Genomic DNA, 18,984 nt, shown 5'->3' with positions numbered 1-18,984 from the left:
TTGAATGTATCTATTGGAGCAGTATTGTGGATTGATGAATTTTGACGTTGGAAATTGTTGTTGTTGTTGTTATTGTTATTGCTATTGTTGCTGGAGAAACCATCGTTGTTGTTATTATTGTTATTGGTGTTGAATAAAAATTTATTTACATAAAAACTGAGTAATAAACCGATGATTGCAACAATAAATAAATATAAAATTTCTAAATAATTCATTTTATTAAACTATTGTTATGAATAATAGTGATGCGAAAGGTGATTTGCAAGCTATTATTTATTGATAGTTGTAATTATTTAATTTATATAAAATGATATTGATGTTATTAAATTTTATTATTGTATTTTTTATTATATAAAAGTTAAATGTAAAAAAATATTTGTATGTAAATAAAATATTAAAGAAAAAAAATAAAAAATTTCTTTTGTAATGAAAATTAAAAAAAAACCATTAAATTAAATTTTAAATTTTAAATTTTAAATTTCAAAAAAAAAAAAAAAAAAAAAAAATTTTGAAATTTTATAAAAAAAATGTGGTTTCCCACACAAGGTTTTTTATTAGTGGTATGAATTAAACAGTGGCTCCACAAAAGGAAAAAGTAAATGCACAATTTACGAACATCATGATTATCAAAAAAAAAATTTATTTTATTACAAATTTTAACCATGATTTTAATTTGATACGGGACAACTTTAATTTAAAGTTAACATATTTATTACAATGACAAATCAAATAATATACTGAATTATATTTGATTACTAAAAAGTTGGTGTATTTAATATTAATTGTGTAATTAAAAAAAAATTAAAAAAAAAAGGAAATGAATTATTTTGAAAATAAAAAAAAAATAAAAAAAATCAACTACCACTTCTATCTCTGATATATGTTTTTTTAAAACAATTTTATCTTTATAATATTTTAATATATATATTTATTTAATTTTTTATATTATCATCTTTTTATTTTTTAAAAAATATTGTATTTAAATATTTTATAAAAAAAAAAAAAAAAAATTAATTTTCTTTGTTTTTTTTTGACTAATTAAAAAAGCAATAACAAATATATATAAATTACTGTATACATAATGTAAAATAATCAATGAAACTTTAAATTTTGTGTATATCATATAATATAATAACTATTTAAATTTTTCTATTGAAAAAATTTATAAAATGCTTTAATTTTTTTTTAATAATCACGATGTTCACAAATTGGGCATTTACTTTTGCGGAAACCCAGTGTATAATTCATTCCACCAAAAAAAAAACCTTGTGTGGGAAATCACATTTTTTTATAAAATTTCAAATTTTTTTTTTTTTTTTTTTTTTTGAAATTTAAAATTTAAAATTTAAAATTTAATTTTATGTTTTTTTTTTAATTTTCATTCCAAAAAAAAATTTTTTATTTTTTTCTTTAATATTTTATTTACATACAAATAATTTTTTACATTTAACTTTTATATAATAAAAAATACAATAATAAAATTTAATAATATCAATATCATTTTATATTAATTAAATAATTACAACTATCAATAAATAATAGCTTGCAAATCACCTTTCGTATCACTATTATTTTATAAAAATAGTTTAATATAAAATGGATTATTTAACAATTTTATATTTTTTTATTGTTGCAATCATCGGTTTATTACTCAGCTTTTATGTAAATAAAAATTTATTCAACACCAATAACAATAATAACAACAACGATGGTTTCTCCAGCAACAATAACAATAACAATAACAACAACTGCCAACATCAAAATTCACCAATCCACAATACTGCCCCAATAGATAGACAAGAAAGTCTACAACAACAACAACAACAACAACAACAACAACAACAACAACAACAACAACAACAACAACAACAACAACAACAAAATCAATTTTCAAATCCACAACCACAACTACCACAACAACAATCGCCATCACAGCCACAATCACAATCAAAAAGCACTGTATCAACCCCTGGTATTAGAAAACTATTTAAAGATCTTGATGAATATGAAAGACAACAACAAGAACAAGAAGAGCCAGAACAATCTCAACAATCTCAACAAAGTTCTCAAATCCAACAACAATTTCCATCAAAGGGAACAAGCCAGCCATTACACATCTTTTTGATAGAAATTCAATCTCGTTATACTGCCCAGTGCGTTATGTTCAACCAACCAATCAAACCACAAACAACGCCCACAACCATCACACTCATCATCAAAGTGCTCAGAACTCCCCCAACATTAAATAGAGCACATTCTCGTACCGCTGTTGATGCTCCACCAACCACTGAACCACAACAACACCCACACCCAACTCATTCATGGCCAAGTGCTCAGAATTACCCATCATTAAATAGAGCACATTCTCGTTATACTGCCGCTGCCAATGCTACACCAACCACTCAACCACAACAACGCCCTCAACCAACACATTCATCATCAAGTGCTCAAAGTTACCCAACATTTAATAGAGCACATTCTCGTACCGATGTTGATGTTCCACAAACCACTCAGCCAGAACAACACCCAAAACCAACTCACTCATCATCAAGTGCTCAGAGCTACCCAACATTCAATAGAGCACATTCTCGTACTGCTGCTAATGTTTCAACAAACACTCAACCACAACAAAACCCACAACCAACCGATTCATCTTCAAGTGCTCAGAACTATCCATCATTTAATAGAGCACATTCTCGTAACGCTGTTGATACAAATCCACCAAATCCATCACCAACTTTTAATTCAACAGGTGTCCCAACATCAGCAAGAAACACTCCAATGAAGAAGAGATCATTAGAGTCTGATGATGAAGAAGATTTAAGAAATAACATGGGAACTAAAAAAAGACATAGATACGAAGATGAAGAAGAATTAAAAAGGGTTCAAAAAGAAAAGGAACGTTTAGAGTTGGAAAGATTGGAAAGGGAAAAGGAAGAGATGGAAAGAATAGAAAAAGAGCGTGAAGAAAAAGAACGTGAAGAAAAAGAAAGATTAGAAAAAATAGAAGAAGAGGAACGTATAAAAAAAGAACAATTAGAAAAGGAAAGAATGGAAAAGGAACAAGAACAAGAACAAGAACAAGAGGAACAGGAAGAACAAAAAGAAGAAGACAATAAATGCTACATTTGCATGGAAGATATGGAGACCGATAGCATCGCCACCATTGACTGCAACCACAAATTCTGTTTTGATTGCATGGATACATGGCATAAAATTAAAAATACTTGCCCATTATGTAGAGCAAGATTCTATACCATTAAAGTAAGTAAATTCATACATTTATATTTATACTTAATAAATAAAAAAATATATATTAATTTTTTTTCATTTTATAACTGTAGAGAGCCGGTCATGATCCAATCATAGTAGGCGATGTTGAGAATAGAGCCCATGAACAAGAATTAGATTACAATTTCCTTGATGATCCCGATAATTTAGAAAATGAAAATGATAATGATAATGGTTCCGATGATGAATTCAGTGGTGACATGGACCAAGTTTATCACCATTTATTGCGTCGTCGTTTTGTTCATAACATTTACGAACCAATATTTGATGATTATATAAATATGAATTAATAGTGAAATTGGTGGCGATTAAATTAATAATTTACGTACTTTATTCGTAGTTTCATTAAACGAATTTGATGAAGTCCTTATTATTAATTAACTCGTTTCATTCATAGTTTCATTGATAGATTCCAATTCCATTTATATACATCATCCGAAAATTTTCAAATAAGTTCAAAACTGTCAAATCATTATCAATATTTTAATAACAAATATATCATCATATTGTTCAGCTCTACAAAAGAAGAAAAGCAAATTTATAATAATATTAAATGTTCCAGTTCCAAATAATTATATAGAAATCAAAAAAGGTAACTATAAAAATAACATTTAAATAATTCATATATTTAAAAAAAAAAGAAACTAATATTTAACTTTAATTCTTATTTAGCCTAATTCCAATTCTTTATTCCTCAATATCAATACGTTCAAAGTTTCTAATCCAATGTTAAGATCAAATATTTGAAAACAAAGTTCACGACAATCTTCAACTTAATCAGAACGAAAAACCAGAGCCACGTTTCCCTTTAATGAAATCACAACTTAATTAACCGCACCACCGCCGCATTCCTTTAATGTTAATTACAATCCACTCAGAACATTATTCCAGCAGTATAAACACCCATTACAAACATCATCAATCACACTCAAAATCATATTCCAGCAGTATAATCACCATTCCAGCAGTATAAACACACCTTACACCCAAAACATCAACTATCCACTCAAAATCATATAATGGCAGTATCACCCAACTATTTCTTCAAATATACAATGAATCAGTTTCAGTAACTTCCGTATTAGTTATCCAAATCCATTTATATTCTAATAACAGAGAAAATATAATCAAAATAATATAAAAAAATTAATTAAAATAATAAAAAAAATCTAATTTCTCAAAAAAAAATTTTTTTTTTTTTAAATTTTTTTTAAATTTAATATAAAAAATATGCCACAACCATCAGAAAATAATGTGGATCATTTAAATTGCTATTACAAGTGATACAGGTGTAGGTAAAATTTCCTTCTTTGATAGGTACATCGAAGATAAATATAAAGATAGAGAAAAAATGGACCAAAATTATAAAGTACCTTGATTAAAATACACCTTTGAGATATATTTGTAAATGTTGATTATGTATTAACTTTTAAATATATTCAATATTAATAACACTTTATAAAACTAATTAGGGAAGATACTATAGATATGTAGATGTTGGTAAATCAATTTATAAAGGAGCAGAGGAATTATAATAGCTTATGATATACCAAATAGAGAATCTTTCGTAAATTGCGGGAAGTGGAATAATGAAGCGATAAAATACTCAAGAGATGCACAGTTAACTTTAGTTGGTATGAAATTAGATATGGTTGATATAGATATAGAAAAGAGACAGTTTCATTGAATGTTGCACAACAATTAGCAAATAAATATAATATTAGATGTTATGAAACCTCATCAAAGTATAATTTGGGTGTACAAGAGACCATTTTAAACTTAACAAAGCAAATATCCGACCTGCTAGAATCTCAAATAGAAAATGATAATATAGAAACTAAATGTGATAAAAATTCAAAACAAAACTGCAATATACAATAAAATAAAATAATATAAATAATATAATGTAATAAATAAAAAAATAAACCAATATCTTTAAATTTGGTACAAAAAAAAAAAAAAAAAAGGAATCTATATTTACTTTATTAATTTAATTATTTTCTTTACATTCTTTTTTAAAAAAAAAAAAAAGTTTGATTATTATGAAAAAAAAAAAAAAAAAAAAATATTTATTGATGATGGTTGTCCAATTGTTGTTCCATTGATTTGATTTTTAAAAAATAAAAAAAAAAATAAAAAAAAAAAGTTGTTCTTTATAAATTTACTGTATCACTATTATTGCTGCTATTGTTATTGTTATTTTCTAAATTGATTAGGTTTTCTATATTATTAAGATTCGAATTTTTGTTATTTGCGCTATTTCCATTTTGTTTATCTTTTTGAGATTCAATTTTTTCTAATTCTTTGTATAGTTCTAATTCTCTTTGTGATAAATCACTTAATTTGGGTAAATTGACAGAGAAATTTACAACATAGGATCCAGATTCGCCACCCTTCGAGTCTTTAAAGCCTAGGTTGGGAACAGTGACAAAGTATTCTGAAGGATCATTATTTACTGAGGAGAATGGGGGTACATTAATAACCAAATCGCTTCCATATATTGTTGGTATTGGGAGAGTAGTACCAAGTAGAGCTTGTAGCATTGTCAATGGAATGGTTGTTTCTACATGGTTTGTATTGGGAACTCTATGGAATAATGGGTTGCTTTGAACTTTAATTGAAACATAAAGATTATAAATATCGGATATATTTTTATTGAATGCTATCTCCAATTCTAATTTTAACTTTTCATTATTATTAATACCGGCTGGTATCAATAACTCATCGACCATTCTTGTTTTAATTTGACCACTTCCAGAGCATTGGTTACAAAGAATTTGTGTTACTCTGCCCTTTCCATTACACTCTGTACAGGTAAAACCAAATGTTGATCTTCCGATGGATAAACACATTGGACATTCTAAATATTTAACACAATTTATACCTTTACATCCTGGACACTCCTTGTAAACTGAAAATGAAACTGTCTTTTCACAACCAAATACTGATTCTCTAAATGAGATTTCGGCTGATAGCTTTTGTTTATACACTAATGGTTTTCTATTTTGGTTTGGTTGCTCATTAAAACTATTATTAAAGCTTGAATTGTTAATGTTATTGTTATTATTATTGTTATTGTTGTTATTATTATTATTGTTATTATTGTTGTTATTATTATTGTTATTGTTATTGTTATTATTACTAAAATTGCTATGGAAACTAAAATTACTATTAAAATGATGTCTATTATTATGAAATTGATTGTTAAAATTTGAAACATGTTTTCTGTGCATTTCATGAATTGACTCGTGGAAGTTATTATGAATAGAAAATGGATGCTGTTGGTGATGGAAATGTTGATGATGTATACTGCCAAAAGGTGTACCTATATTTGTAAAGAATGGTGATCCACCTCCACCAAACATTCCAGAGGATGTAGCTTTAAAGAACTGATTAAAAATGTCATAAAAATGATCACTATTGAAATGCTCTCTTTCGAAATGTATATTGTTTCCTTGTTGATTATACATTGTTGGATTCTCTTGTTGACGTCTATAGTTGTCATAGTCATTTTTTTTTTTTGGATCTGACAGTACTGAATAAGCTTCTGATATTAATTTAAATTTTTCTTCTACTCTTTCGACATCCTCCTTTCCTATATTTCTATCTGGATGATATTTTAATGCTAGTTTCTTATAAGCCTTCTTTATTACTTCAACATCACTACAATACTTTTCAATTTCTAAAATTAAATAAAAGTCTGGTAATGTTTCATTACTATTCATTATTTATAAATTTATTTATTATATATGATGATGATTGAGTTGTTATTATTATTATTATTATTATTATTATTATTATTATTATTTCTTTAATTATTTATAAATTATTTTATTATATGAAAATATGTAAAATATGAATATGAATATGAATAATAAATATAAATGTAAATATAAATATAAAAATAAATATGAATAAAATAACTTAAAAAATTATTATAATAAATAAATAAATATATATTTAAAAAATTTTAAAAAAAAAAAAAAAAAAAAAAAAAAAAAAAATAAATTAAAAAAAAATTAAAAAAATTTATTTAAATTTTTAATTTTTTTTTTAATTTTATTTTTTTTATAATAACATGGTTTATTATTTCTTCTTTTAAATCTTTTTTACATTTATTTGTTTATAAATCAAACTTTGATTTTTTCATATTTTTTTTTCTTTTTTTTCTCTTTTTTCTTTTTTTTTTTTTTCTGTGAGGCTAGAACGGTTTTAAGTGGCTGTGGTCAATAAGTTTTATATATTTTTATACTTACAATTACCACTTAAGTTTTCCAAATATTTTAATTTTATTTTTTTAAATTTTTTTAAATTTTTTTTTTTTGTTTTTTTAAAAATTTAATAATTTTTATTTTTTATTTATTAAATTTTTTTATTTTTTTAAACTATATAACAAAGAAATAATAGATAGAAAAAGAGAAACTTATAAGATAAAGCAAATCAAAACAACACTCTTTTATTTCAGTTTCTTAATTTATTCTTTTTTTTTTTTTTTTTTATTATTGTATTGTATTGTATTATTTTTTTAAATATTTAATAACCACACCTACACTCATACACACATAAATAAATAAAATAAATCTTTTTTTTTTTTTGTATAATAGTTTATATCCAAAATGCAATCAAATTCTTTTTTTTTAAGAGTTATTGTCGCAGAAAATGGTCATGTATTTAAAATCCCAGTAAATCCATATGTTACGTATGTATTTTTTTTTAATATAAATATTTATTTATTTTAATATACTAATAGTTTTTGTTTATAAACTATAACTATTTTAGCATTGAGAGTATTAAAAACTCATTGGTTCAACACACAACTTTAAATCCTTCAGAACAAATTTTGATAGCAGATAAAACATTAACATCTAAAACACTCGAACATTATGGTATTACTGTTTGTATTATTACTTAAAGATTTTTTAAATATCACAATTTATATATTGGTGTACTAACTATTTTTATTAATTACCTATAGAGTGATAGAGATATTTATTTGTTTAATAAAAGAATTATTCTTGATCCAAGTTTAAAACCAGATGCACCAGATTTATCAATAAACGAGTTTAAGAGAGGTAAATAACCATTTTTAGTTTATACACGATTATGTTTATATTAAATTTTTTTTTTTTTTTTTTTTTAGTTCCAAAAAAACCAATTCCAAATAATTTAGAACAATTCGAAAATTCAACAGATCCACTCCAAAGACTGTATGCAACTGAATATTACCTTTCAAGCCAATTGGGAGCAGCAAAATTCCTCAAAGATGAAATTCAAAATAAAATTATTATATGCAATAACATGCCAAACAATATTTCACATCAAAAGAGTGCTATCAAAGTAGCAAATGTTTCATTTTTTGAATATAGAGAGTAAATATACTTTTAATATAAACATATAGTTTATAGTTTAATATATTAACTAATTAAAATTCAATTTTTTTGTGCATTTATAGAAATCTTTTCAAACATGCAAATATATTTTTTAGAGAGTTTGACAAAAAGAAACCATACTTTGAATTAGTATTTTCATCATTCGAATCAGATATTTCAAAATTAAAACAAACCAAACTTCATGAATCACTTAGAACAAATAATAGAACAACATTGGGTGATTGTATACCAGAGAATGATTTTAGAAAATGGCATAAACAATGTAGAGATGAATATGAAAACTTAAAATCAAAAATCAATGAAACAGAAGCTAAATTTAATTCAATTTGTTCAAATAGTGACATTGAATTAAATAAACAAATACCAATAAGGTAAGTTCTCAAATTATATTTATTTATTATTTACTATTAATTATTATTTAAATACTAATCGTTTTATAAATTAGTGAACATGAAGTTCAGGGAAAGCTTCAAGAATTACATAATAATGCAAAGACTGTTGGTTCTACTTTTGAATCATTTTCTAGTGGTAAGTTTTTATTTTTTTATATTACTATTTTATCATTACTAATTTTTTTTTTCTCCAAATATTAGCCTATGATAAACTTAAAAATGAATTGGAACAAATAAGATTAAAACCCAACCCTGGACAAATCGTTCAATCTTCACAATCATTTTTGGATATTAGAAACTCTCAAAATGAAAAGCTTTCAAGTTTAAAATATATTTTTGACCCAGTTCCATTTATTTTAAAGAAAAAAGTAAGTAAAAATGTTTTGCATTGGTTTATTAAGTAAATAATATATATTAACTTTTTTTTTTATTAAGTTTGAAATGAATAATTTTGCCTATCAACAATTAAGAACAGTTTCTAAATATCAAGAGAGTATTAGAGATATTAAAGCACATTTAAGTATTCATAATCAAGGGGTATCAAAGTTTTCTGAAAATTTTTCTCAATTAGAGGTTATCCATAAACTTTTTCAATCTTATGAAGAGTCTATTAATGAAATTACCAGAAGAAAGAAATTTGGAAATAACGTTCAAAGTTCTTTCAGTAAATTTTTAGAGTCATTAAAGATGATCAGAGAAGAAGAAATTCAAAAAAGACAAATATTCTTTGAACAATATCTCCATTATGTACCAATTAGTTCGTTCAATTGCCTAAAAGAACAAATTCCAGAGTTTTCAATTTCCTTACCACCCTTTGATCAAAATTTACCAAGTTTAAATGGAAGTATTATAAACAATAGTGGTAATGGTAGTTTAAATATTGGCGGTTTTGGTAGTGGTAGTAGTAGTGGTTCGTCAACAAATAATGATTTCGAAGATGGTTTCACAGTTATTGATAATTTAATAGCCGAAAATAATAATTTAGTTAATAAACCAAATAATAATAATAACAATAGCAATAATAATAATAATAACAACAATAATGATATTAATAATGCAAACAGTTATGGATTAAATAGTTTAAATTCAAGTATTTATAACAACAAGAAATTATTAAATGAATTAGAAAGATCACATTATGAAAATAAGCAATTAGAACAAAAATTACAAACAACATTTTTAATAGCTTCAAAGAATGAAGAAAAATATAAAGAACTTTTAGATATATCAAAACATCACAATCAATCTTTTGAGAAGCAACAAAGTGAAGCTATTAAAATTGAAGAGCTCAGTAAAGAATTAAAACAAAAAAAAATTGAAGTCGACATCCTAAATAAAGAGTTGGCAAATGTCTCAAACGAAAAGTTCTCGAATCAAAGCTCAATTTTTTCTCTTCAAGATGAAAAAACTCATTTAGAAATCCAAATCAATGACCTCAAATTACAAGTTGAAAATTATGAACAAAAAGTTATCGCACTCACTAAAGAATTTGAAGAAAAGGAATTAGAATCAAAGAATCAATTCAAGGGTGACCTCGATATTAAATTAAAGCAAATTGAAAATCTAAAAGATGAAATACAAGTACTCAGTAATACTGTCCAAGAATTGAAAGAAAACATTATCAATCTTCAAGAAGAGAACGAAACACTTAAACAAGAAAAGAAATTACTCGAAAAAGAAGTTCAAGAACATAAAGCCAAGAATGGAAAATTAAGCCTTGAATTGGAAACAATTGCTTCAAAGAGTGATACATTACAAATTGAACTAATAAGCTTACAAGAGAAAACTGAAGAGATAGAAAAATCAAATAGCACCTTAAAAGAATACTCTAATGACAACCAAGAGGCTATTGAAAAGTTAAACAAATCAAAACAAGAACTCTATGAAACAGTTAATCAGTTGAAATTAACCAATCAACAATTAGAGAGTGCCAATATCGAGTTTGAAGAATCAAAGAGCCAATTATTAGAATCAAATCAAAAATTAATAGACTCCAACGAAAAATTAAAAGAAATCAACCATAAATTAGAACATAATAATCAAACACTACAATCAAATCTTAATGAATTCGAAAGCAATGCTGGTGATCTTTACAAGGTAGTCGAAAATTTAAAACTTACTATTGAAAGTTTAGAGGCAACAAACCAATCATTAGTCGAACATAAAGAAAAATTAGAAGAAGAAAATAAAACACTAAGAGAGTATAATGAGTGTCTTGAAGAACAAAATCAAGAACAAAGGGACCAAACCAAATCATCTGAATCACTTTTAAGCAAAGAGAATGAAAAATTAAGTTTACTAGTTAAGGCTTTGGAATCAAAACTAAATCAATTAAATGCAGAGAAATCAAATATTGAAATCGAGTTGGAAGAAACCAAATCGAACCTTTCAAAATCAATTTCTCACGCAACCAGTTCACTTGACCAATCAAAATCATATGAAAATCAAATTAAAAAGCTCGAAGATACAATAGCCTCATTAAAAGAAAAGGAAAAAGAAGTCACTGAAGAGCTAAAGGAAAAGGAAGAGGAAATTAGCAGACTTTTATTGGAAGTGGATAAAAAAGAAGACATTAATAATACCGAAGTTAAAAGTATCCATAGTTACTATGAAAACGAAATGACCAAATTTAATGAAGAAAACGAAAAGCTTAAAAAAAGTCTTTCTGATCTCTCTGAAGAAAATGCAAGACAAATTTATGAAATCGAAATGACAAAATCAAATAAAGAACAAAGTGATGCCACACATAAGCAAGAAATTGATGACCTTAAGAATAGAGAGGCCATTTTGGAAAATAAATTGAAAGAGAATGGTCAACAATTAAAGGAAAAATCAAAACAACTTGCAGATAAAGAAAAACTATTTTCAGATAAAGATAATCAAACTCAAGACCTTTTAGATAAATTATCTGATATGCAATCAAAGAATTCAGATATTTCATCCAAATACAATGATCTTCAAAATAGATTTAATGACCTCCAAAATAGATACAGCTCTAGCAACAACTCTCAACAAGAATTAAATAGATACAAAAATACAATTTTCGAACTTTCCAGACTCATTAATCCAGACTCTAGAGAACCATTACCATTAGATGTTGTTTCAGATAAAATTTCAGGCATAATTTTCGACCATGTTACAACCAACCAAACTCTTGTCGAGATGAGCAACAGTTTAGAACATCAATTAAGTATTGAACGTTCTCGTAGTTTTATTGTCTCTGGTTTCACCCACGAACGTTTGGTTGTATTTTATCTAAACAAAAATAAAATTTACGAAGCCGTCAACATGCATTCTCCAAATTATTTCCTTTCTCAAGACTCATATCAGCAATTCGAAGAAGAAATGAAAGCTGGTCAACCAATTTTTGGAACTATAATTTCAATTGAACCCAAAATGGCCGCAAACCCAAATGATTTGAAAATTCATGCTGGTACAGAGTTCTTTGAAGTTACAATTTTAAAATATACTGGCGATAATTAAACTTTTTATTAATAAAAAAACTTTATATTTTTATTTTTAATAAAAAAAAAAAACATTTTATTTTATTATTTAGTTAATATAATATTTATATTTAGCTAAATATTAACATTTAGTTTTATTTATTTTTTTTTATATAAGGTTATTATAACCTTTTAATTTAACACTGTTTAACATTTCATTTATTGCTTGAGTTCCTTTATCTCTTTGAATGGAACATAGTAAAGAAACTGATGAAAAGTAACTTGATTCTTTTGGTATTAATTTCTTTACATAATTCAAAATTGATGGTCTTGGTCCAATCTCTACAAATACAATATTATCACCAAGTTTATTTTCTTCCACATGTTTGTATATTGCTGAGATACCATGGGCAAATCTTGCTTGATCTCTTAAATTATCAAACATATATTGATTATTAAAGTACAATTCTTCATTGAATAATTTACCATAAACTGTTGAAGAGTGTGGAATTAAAGGTGGGTTACTTTTGAATTTTAATTTTAAAATATCGTCTTTTAATACATCTTGACATGAATTATGAAAAGCTGTTGGAATTGAAAGTACCTTTGTATAGATTGATTTGGATTTTAGAACAGAGTTGATTTTTTCGATATCTGCTGTTTCACCTCCAATAACTATATTGGTTGGACTTAATAGACATGCAATTTCTATAGTTGGAAATTGTTTAGAGAATTGATTCATATATTCATGTTCACCTAAATCAATCCACATCATAGTTCTACCACATCCAAATGTAGTTTGTTGTAATTTACCCCTATTATAAATGATCTAAAAATAATTAACTTGTGAATTTTGGTAAATAAAATATATAAGGTTTAAATACTTACATAACATAAAGTTTCCAAGTCTGGTATCATTCCTGATGCATAAGAGCCCACTACTTCACCAAAAGAATGACCTACTATCATATTTGGTAGTAAGCCTAGGTGCTTATAAAGTTTATAGAGAGATACCTGTACCATTAATAAAGCAGTTTGGGTTATTTCTTGGTTACTATTAATCTCTGGATCTAACTCATCGTTTAATGTTTTCAATTTATCGAGTACACTATAACCATAATATTTCTCTTTCATTATATTATCTATTTCATCCATTGAATCTCTAAATACTTTTTCGCATTCATATACTTCCAAAACCATTTTATTCCATTGTGCACCTTGACCACTAAAAACAAAAACAATAAAAGGTTGATTCTTTATATTGTCCATATCTATAATTCTTTTTTGTTGTTTTAGTTTATCATACAAATCATCCCAATCACTTGCTATAATATAATAATGAGATGAAAATGATGATAAATTATGAAATGGGAATTGATTAATTTGATTGTTCTGAAACTCTTGAATAGATCCATTAAATTGGTTTTTAATATTTTCGAAATTATCAATAGTTTCTTTTAATATATTTGTATCATTTGAAAATGGTATTATGTTTTGAATTATTTTATTTTCCATTTCTATATTAGCTGTGTATAAAATAATGATAAAAAAAAAAAGTAATAATGATAAAAAAAAAAAAAAAAAAAAAGTATGAAAATCAAAAAATTAAAAAAATCAAAAAAATCAAAAATCAAAAAAATAATTATTTGTAAAAAGCAAATAATTAATTTTATTGAATTTTTGTAATATAATGAATTTTTTAATTGGAATTGATTCTACCTAAAAAATCAAAATCACAACAATTAATTGGATAAGAAGTAATATCAATAGAATGAAAGTTATTCTTTAAAATCACTTTAAAACTTTTTTTTTAAATTAATCATTTTGAAGTAATTTAAACAGTGAAAATTTAGAACTTTTAAACAAAAACGTCCTCATACTCAGTGTATTGGCCGATCTATGGTTTTGACTCTCAATTGTCAAAAAGAAAAAAAAGAACAATGTTTGATAAATAAAATAAGTAACTTAAAAAAAAAAATTAAAAAAAAAAAAAAAAAATTTCCCAAAACTTAAAATATATGAAAAAAAAAACAAGTAGTTTTATTACAGTTCAAAACTTATTTCTCAATTATTTTTTCACAATTATCTAACAAAAATTTTAACTTTATTTTAAAACAAAAAATGACTTGCCCACAATCCACTGCAGATTTAGTTGGATTAATCAGAAACGCTTTATGCCATCTCAGAACCTCATCAAACTATAGTGCCAACAACAGTCAAGATAATTGCTTTTTAAACTATACCAATGATAAATTAACTTCTAAGTTTGTATATATATAAAAGAAATATTATCATATATAAATATTTATTATTATTTTTTTATTGTTCATACAGAGGGGCTAGCGAATCATGGAGTGCCTCAATTATAAATAATGCCCAATATATTGTTGCTGGTTGTGAAAATCCACGTACTTTTGTTGCTGTTGCTCTCCAAGGTCGTGGTGATGTATGTATTTTTTAAATTTTAATATTTATATTTTTTTCTAAAAAAATAAAAACTTATTAACAAATTTAAATTTTTATTATTACAGCTTGATCAATGGGTTACCTCATACAAAATCCGTTATACTTTAGATAATATTACCTGGATTGATTATAGAAACGGTGCCGCAATTCAAGGTTGTGTCGATCGTAATACTGTTATCATTCATTACTTTGATACTCCAATCAGAGCTCGTTCAATTGCTATTCACCCAATCACTTGGCATGTTCACATTTCATTAAGATGTGAATTCTACACCAAACCAAATCTTACTCCTTTCACTCAAGTTGGTCAAGTTAACAGTGGTAATAACACCCCAATGTTATCAGGTAGTGGTGAATATAATGTTGTTGTCCCAGTTACATTCCCAGTCGAATTCCACAAAATCCCAGATATTACTCTTAATCTCCAATACATTGATTGTACTGCTCCTCAAAATAATCAGGTTAGAGTTAAAGTTGATCCAAAGAATGTAACAACCAAAGGTTTCGATGCTGTATTCGCTACATGGAGTGATTCAAAAGCCTACAGATTAATCGCTGATTACTCTGCCACTGTTTTAGAATAAAGTTTTTAAATTTGTTTCAAATTTGTTTTATAATATAAAAATATAAATAAAGTTAAACCATATCTATATTAGATGTATATATGATAAAGATTTTTAAAAAAAAAAAAAAAAAAAAGTTTGATATTTTAAAAAAATTAAAAAAAAAAAAAAATAAAAAAATAAATTAAAAAAATTAAAAAAATAAAAAAATTTAATAATAATAATTTTATGTGTGCAAAAAATTGGGTAATTAATTTTATTATTAAATTTTTGTAATAAAATATATTTGTAATATTTTAATTTGAACAGATTCTACCAAAAATGTCTAAATCACAATAATCTATTGGATTATCACAAGTAATTTCGATAGCTGGAATTGAAAGGTATTCTTTAAAATCACTTGGTAATGTAACTTTATTTAAACCTTGGAAAATATATGAACTTCTTGAAATAAAATAATAAAGTGGATCATTATGATTTTTTCTGATGAAACCAAATTTAACCAAACCTAAATCATCACTATAATAATTTTGATTATTGCTAAGGACTATAGAAGCATTGTAATAGTTTCCTAATGCTTTATAATCGAATAAAAATGTAAAGGTTTCATCTTTATTAATTGTTATTCTTTGGTAAAACCCATCTTCGCATGTATTTTCACTAATTGTTTTGGTGCAATTATTTCCTGTACCTATAATATAAATAAAATATTTAATGATAAACAATTTTTAAAACTAAATAATAAAAATAAAAAAATAAATAAAACTTTCATTTTTAGATTATATATAAAAAAAATATTATAAAAATAAATAAAAAAATATATTTATATTTTATTTATAGTTTAAATTTTTTAAATATATTATTTTAAATGAAAAAAAAAAACAGGATTTAGTAATTATTTGTTTAGTTTTTGTGGGGTTTTAAATTTACATTTAGGAAAAAAAAAGGGAATTTATACTTTTAGAAAAAATTATTTTTTAATAGTTTTATATGGGGGAAAGGGTGGATCAATCAAATAGTATATAAATTTGATTGATTATATTATAATTAAATGAAGATCATCAAACTAATAATCAAGTTTTCTTAAAAAAGTTTGTAAATAAATAAAAAAATAAAAAATAAATTTTAAAAAATAAATTTTAAAAAAATAAAAAAATAATAAATGGGGGAAAATTTATATATTAATATATTAATATTATACCTAAATACAAATAATTGTATTTTTTATTTGTTTGTTATCAATTTGATTTTTTATTATTATTGATATTACGTTTTTTTTTTTTATAAAAATTTTTTGGGGCTTTGGGATTTTTTTTTTTGAAAATGTGTAATGGGGTGTTAAAGTAGCGTGCTCCCAATTAATGAAAAAAAAAAATATTAAAAAAAATAAAATTATTATAAACCTCTTTTAAATCTCAAGATTGTTTTTTTTTTTTTTTGGAAATTTTAAAATGATTATAAAAGAGAAATTTTATTTTTTCAAAACCAAAAAATAATAGTAAAAAAAATTTAAATATCATCATTGAAATAATCAAAAACCATTATTTTTTTAAGTGTAATAGTAAATTTGCCCTGTTTTGATGGGAGTTTTTTTTTTTTTTAAAAAAAATCTGTGGGGTATGTGTTTCTATTATTAAAAAAAACATTACACAGGTAATCACAAAATTTTTTTTTATTAGAAAAAAATAAATATTAAATTTATAATTATTTTTTAAATGCCCCATTTTAAAAAATCTATTCTTGCTTGGAAACTGTTTCTTGAAATTGATTGAGTTTAATTTAATTTTTTAAAAAATAATTTATTGTTATTAAAAAAAATATGAAAAAAAAAAACTATTTAAACAAGTTTTTTTTTTATTATTTTCAAATCAAAACAAATTTCACAATTATCTAACAAATATATTAATATTTTATCTTTAAAATCAAAATGTCACAAACCACCACAGGCTTAGTTCAATTAATCAGTAACGCTTTATGCCATCTCAGAACCTCAACCAACTGGAATGCTGACCACAGTCAAGATAACTGTGTTTTAAACTATACCAATGATAAATCAACTACTAGGTTTGTATAAAAAAAACACAATTTATTTATGTGATTATATATTTATAATAATTTTTTATTTTATACAGAGACGGTGCTGAAGCTTGGTGTGCCTCAATTTTAAATACTGACCAATATATTGTTGCTGGTTGTGAAAACCCACGTACTTTTGTTGCTGTTGCTCTCCAAGGTCGTGGTGATGTATGTATTTTTTAAATTTTAATATTTATATTTTTTTCTAAAAAAATAAAAACTTATTAACAAATTTAAATTTTTATTATTACAGCTTGATCAATGGGTTACCTCATACAAAATCCGTTACTCCTTAGATAATGTTACCTGGAGTGAATATAGAAACGGTGCCGCAATTCAAGGTTGTGCCGATCGTAATACTGTTAACACTCATTACTTTGATACTCCAATCAGAGCTCGTTCAATTGCTATTCACCCACTCTCCTGGAATACCCACATTTCATTAAGATGTGAATTCTACACCAAACCAGTCCTTACTGCTTTCACTCAAGTTGGTCAAGTTAACAGTGGTAATAACACCCCAATGTTATCAGGTAGTGGTGACCGTAATGTTGTTGTTCCAGTTACATTCCCAGTCGAATTCAGCAAAGTCCCAGATATTGCTCTTAATCTCCAATACATTGATTGTACTGCTGATTCAAATAACCAAGTTAGAGTTAAAGTAGATCCAAAGAATATAACTACCAAAGGTTTCGATGCTGTATTCGCTACATGGAGTGATTCAAAAGCCTACAGATTAATCGCTGATTACTCTGCCACCGTTTTAGAATAAACCTTTTAAATTGGTTCAACAAATTTGTTTTATTAAAAAAAAAAAAAATAAAGTTATATCATAATAAACACTTGTTTATTTAAAAATATAAAAATTATTTCTTTCCATTTTTAAAAATAATAATTCTAAATTATCTTTATTTTTTATCTTTATTTTTTTTAAAAATATTGTGTTCAAAAATTGTATTGTGCGGGTGGTTCAAAACATTTTTTTAATATTAAAAATTTTTTTTTTCAAATTTTTAATATTAAAAAAATTAACATTTCCCATATAAAAATTTCAAAAAAAAAAAAAAAATATTTTTTTTTTTTTTTTATATATAAATAAATGTATAAATTTCTTAATTTTTTTTAAAAAAAAAAACACACTTTAACACACCCCCTTTTTGAAATGTTTATTTTTTCCAAATTAAAAATTAAAAAAAAATTTTTTTTTTCTTTTTTTTTTTTTCTCCATTTTTTGTTTCATCTTTTTTTTTTATTTTAATTTAATAATTTCATTTTTTTATATATATTAAAAAGAAATGTATAATAACAACAATTACAATAATATTAATAATAACAACTGTGATAATGATTATAACCATAATAA

The 18,984-nt window shown here is 24.5% G+C and overlaps 8 protein-coding genes across 8 annotated transcripts in view; 4 read left to right on the top strand and 4 right to left on the bottom strand.

Annotated features, from left to right (window-relative positions):
• DICPUDRAFT_148130 (uncharacterized protein) overlaps positions 1-215 on the bottom strand; it is a gene marked incomplete at both ends in the record, with an annotated part of 2,031 nt that extends 1,816 nt beyond the window's left edge. Inside the window, one exon of the mRNA XM_003284301.1 lies at positions 47-215. Coding sequence (XP_003284349.1) covers positions 47-215 — 169 coding nt within the window. The remainder of the gene's footprint in view (positions 1-46) is intronic.
• Positions 216-1,596: 1,381 nt separating this feature from the next.
• On the top strand, positions 1,597-3,581 carry DICPUDRAFT_75322 (uncharacterized protein; the record flags this gene model as incomplete). Its single annotated transcript, XM_003284328.1, has 2 exons — positions 1,597-3,264; positions 3,345-3,581. The coding sequence occupies 2 exons, from the start codon at positions 1,597-1,599 to the stop codon at positions 3,579-3,581; spliced, it is 1,905 nt and encodes a 634-aa protein (XP_003284376.1).
• Positions 3,582-5,444: 1,863 nt separating this feature from the next.
• DICPUDRAFT_148127 (uncharacterized protein) lies at positions 5,445-7,016 on the bottom strand (the record flags this gene model as incomplete). Its single annotated transcript, XM_003284300.1, has 1 exon — positions 5,445-7,016. The coding sequence occupies one exon, from the start codon at positions 7,014-7,016 to the stop codon at positions 5,445-5,447; it is 1,572 nt and encodes a 523-aa protein (XP_003284348.1).
• Positions 7,017-7,686: 670 nt separating this feature from the next.
• On the top strand, positions 7,687-8,875 carry DICPUDRAFT_91291 (uncharacterized protein; the record flags this gene model as incomplete). The annotated part of the gene is made up of 5 exons (XM_003284327.1): positions 7,687-7,990; positions 8,071-8,185; positions 8,267-8,363; positions 8,432-8,660; positions 8,744-8,875. Coding segments are annotated over exons 1-5 (654 nt in total), but the record flags the coding sequence as incomplete, so codon positions are not given.
• A 3,810-nt stretch (positions 8,876-12,685) lies between these two features.
• On the bottom strand, positions 12,686-13,785 carry DICPUDRAFT_27499 (uncharacterized protein; the record flags this gene model as incomplete). The annotated part of the gene is made up of 2 exons (XM_003284299.1): positions 12,686-13,345; positions 13,405-13,785. The coding sequence occupies 2 exons, from the start codon at positions 13,783-13,785 to the stop codon at positions 12,686-12,688; spliced, it is 1,041 nt and encodes a 346-aa protein (XP_003284347.1).
• An 852-nt stretch (positions 13,786-14,637) lies between these two features.
• DICPUDRAFT_75318 (uncharacterized protein) lies at positions 14,638-15,566 on the top strand (the record flags this gene model as incomplete). Its single annotated transcript, XM_003284326.1, has 3 exons — positions 14,638-14,780; positions 14,851-14,962; positions 15,048-15,566. The coding sequence occupies 3 exons, from the start codon at positions 14,638-14,640 to the stop codon at positions 15,564-15,566; spliced, it is 774 nt and encodes a 257-aa protein (XP_003284374.1).
• A 275-nt stretch (positions 15,567-15,841) lies between these two features.
• DICPUDRAFT_148123 (uncharacterized protein) lies at positions 15,842-17,065 on the bottom strand (the record flags this gene model as incomplete). The annotated part of the gene is made up of 2 exons (XM_003284298.1): positions 15,842-16,236; positions 17,032-17,065. 2 exons carry the CDS (start codon positions 17,063-17,065, stop codon positions 15,842-15,844), a joined length of 429 nt encoding a protein of 142 aa, XP_003284346.1.
• Positions 17,066-17,421: 356 nt separating this feature from the next.
• On the top strand, positions 17,422-18,482 carry DICPUDRAFT_52865 (uncharacterized protein). Its single transcript, XM_003284325.1, has 3 exons — positions 17,422-17,609; positions 17,678-17,789; positions 17,875-18,482. The coding sequence occupies exons 1-3, from the start codon at positions 17,473-17,475 to the stop codon at positions 18,391-18,393; spliced, it is 768 nt and encodes a 255-aa protein (XP_003284373.1). The 5' UTR covers positions 17,422-17,472; the 3' UTR covers positions 18,394-18,482.
• The last annotated feature ends 502 nt before the right edge of the window (positions 18,483-18,984 follow it).

This window comes from Dictyostelium purpureum (assembly GCF_000190715.1).
Source record: "Dictyostelium purpureum unplaced genomic scaffold DICPUscaffold_23, whole genome shotgun sequence".
Classification (NCBI taxonomy): domain Eukaryota; phylum Evosea; class Eumycetozoa; order Dictyosteliales; family Dictyosteliaceae; genus Dictyostelium; species Dictyostelium purpureum.
Note: the sequence above shows the minus strand (reverse complement) of the source record. Positions and strands in the feature narration are given on the sequence as shown.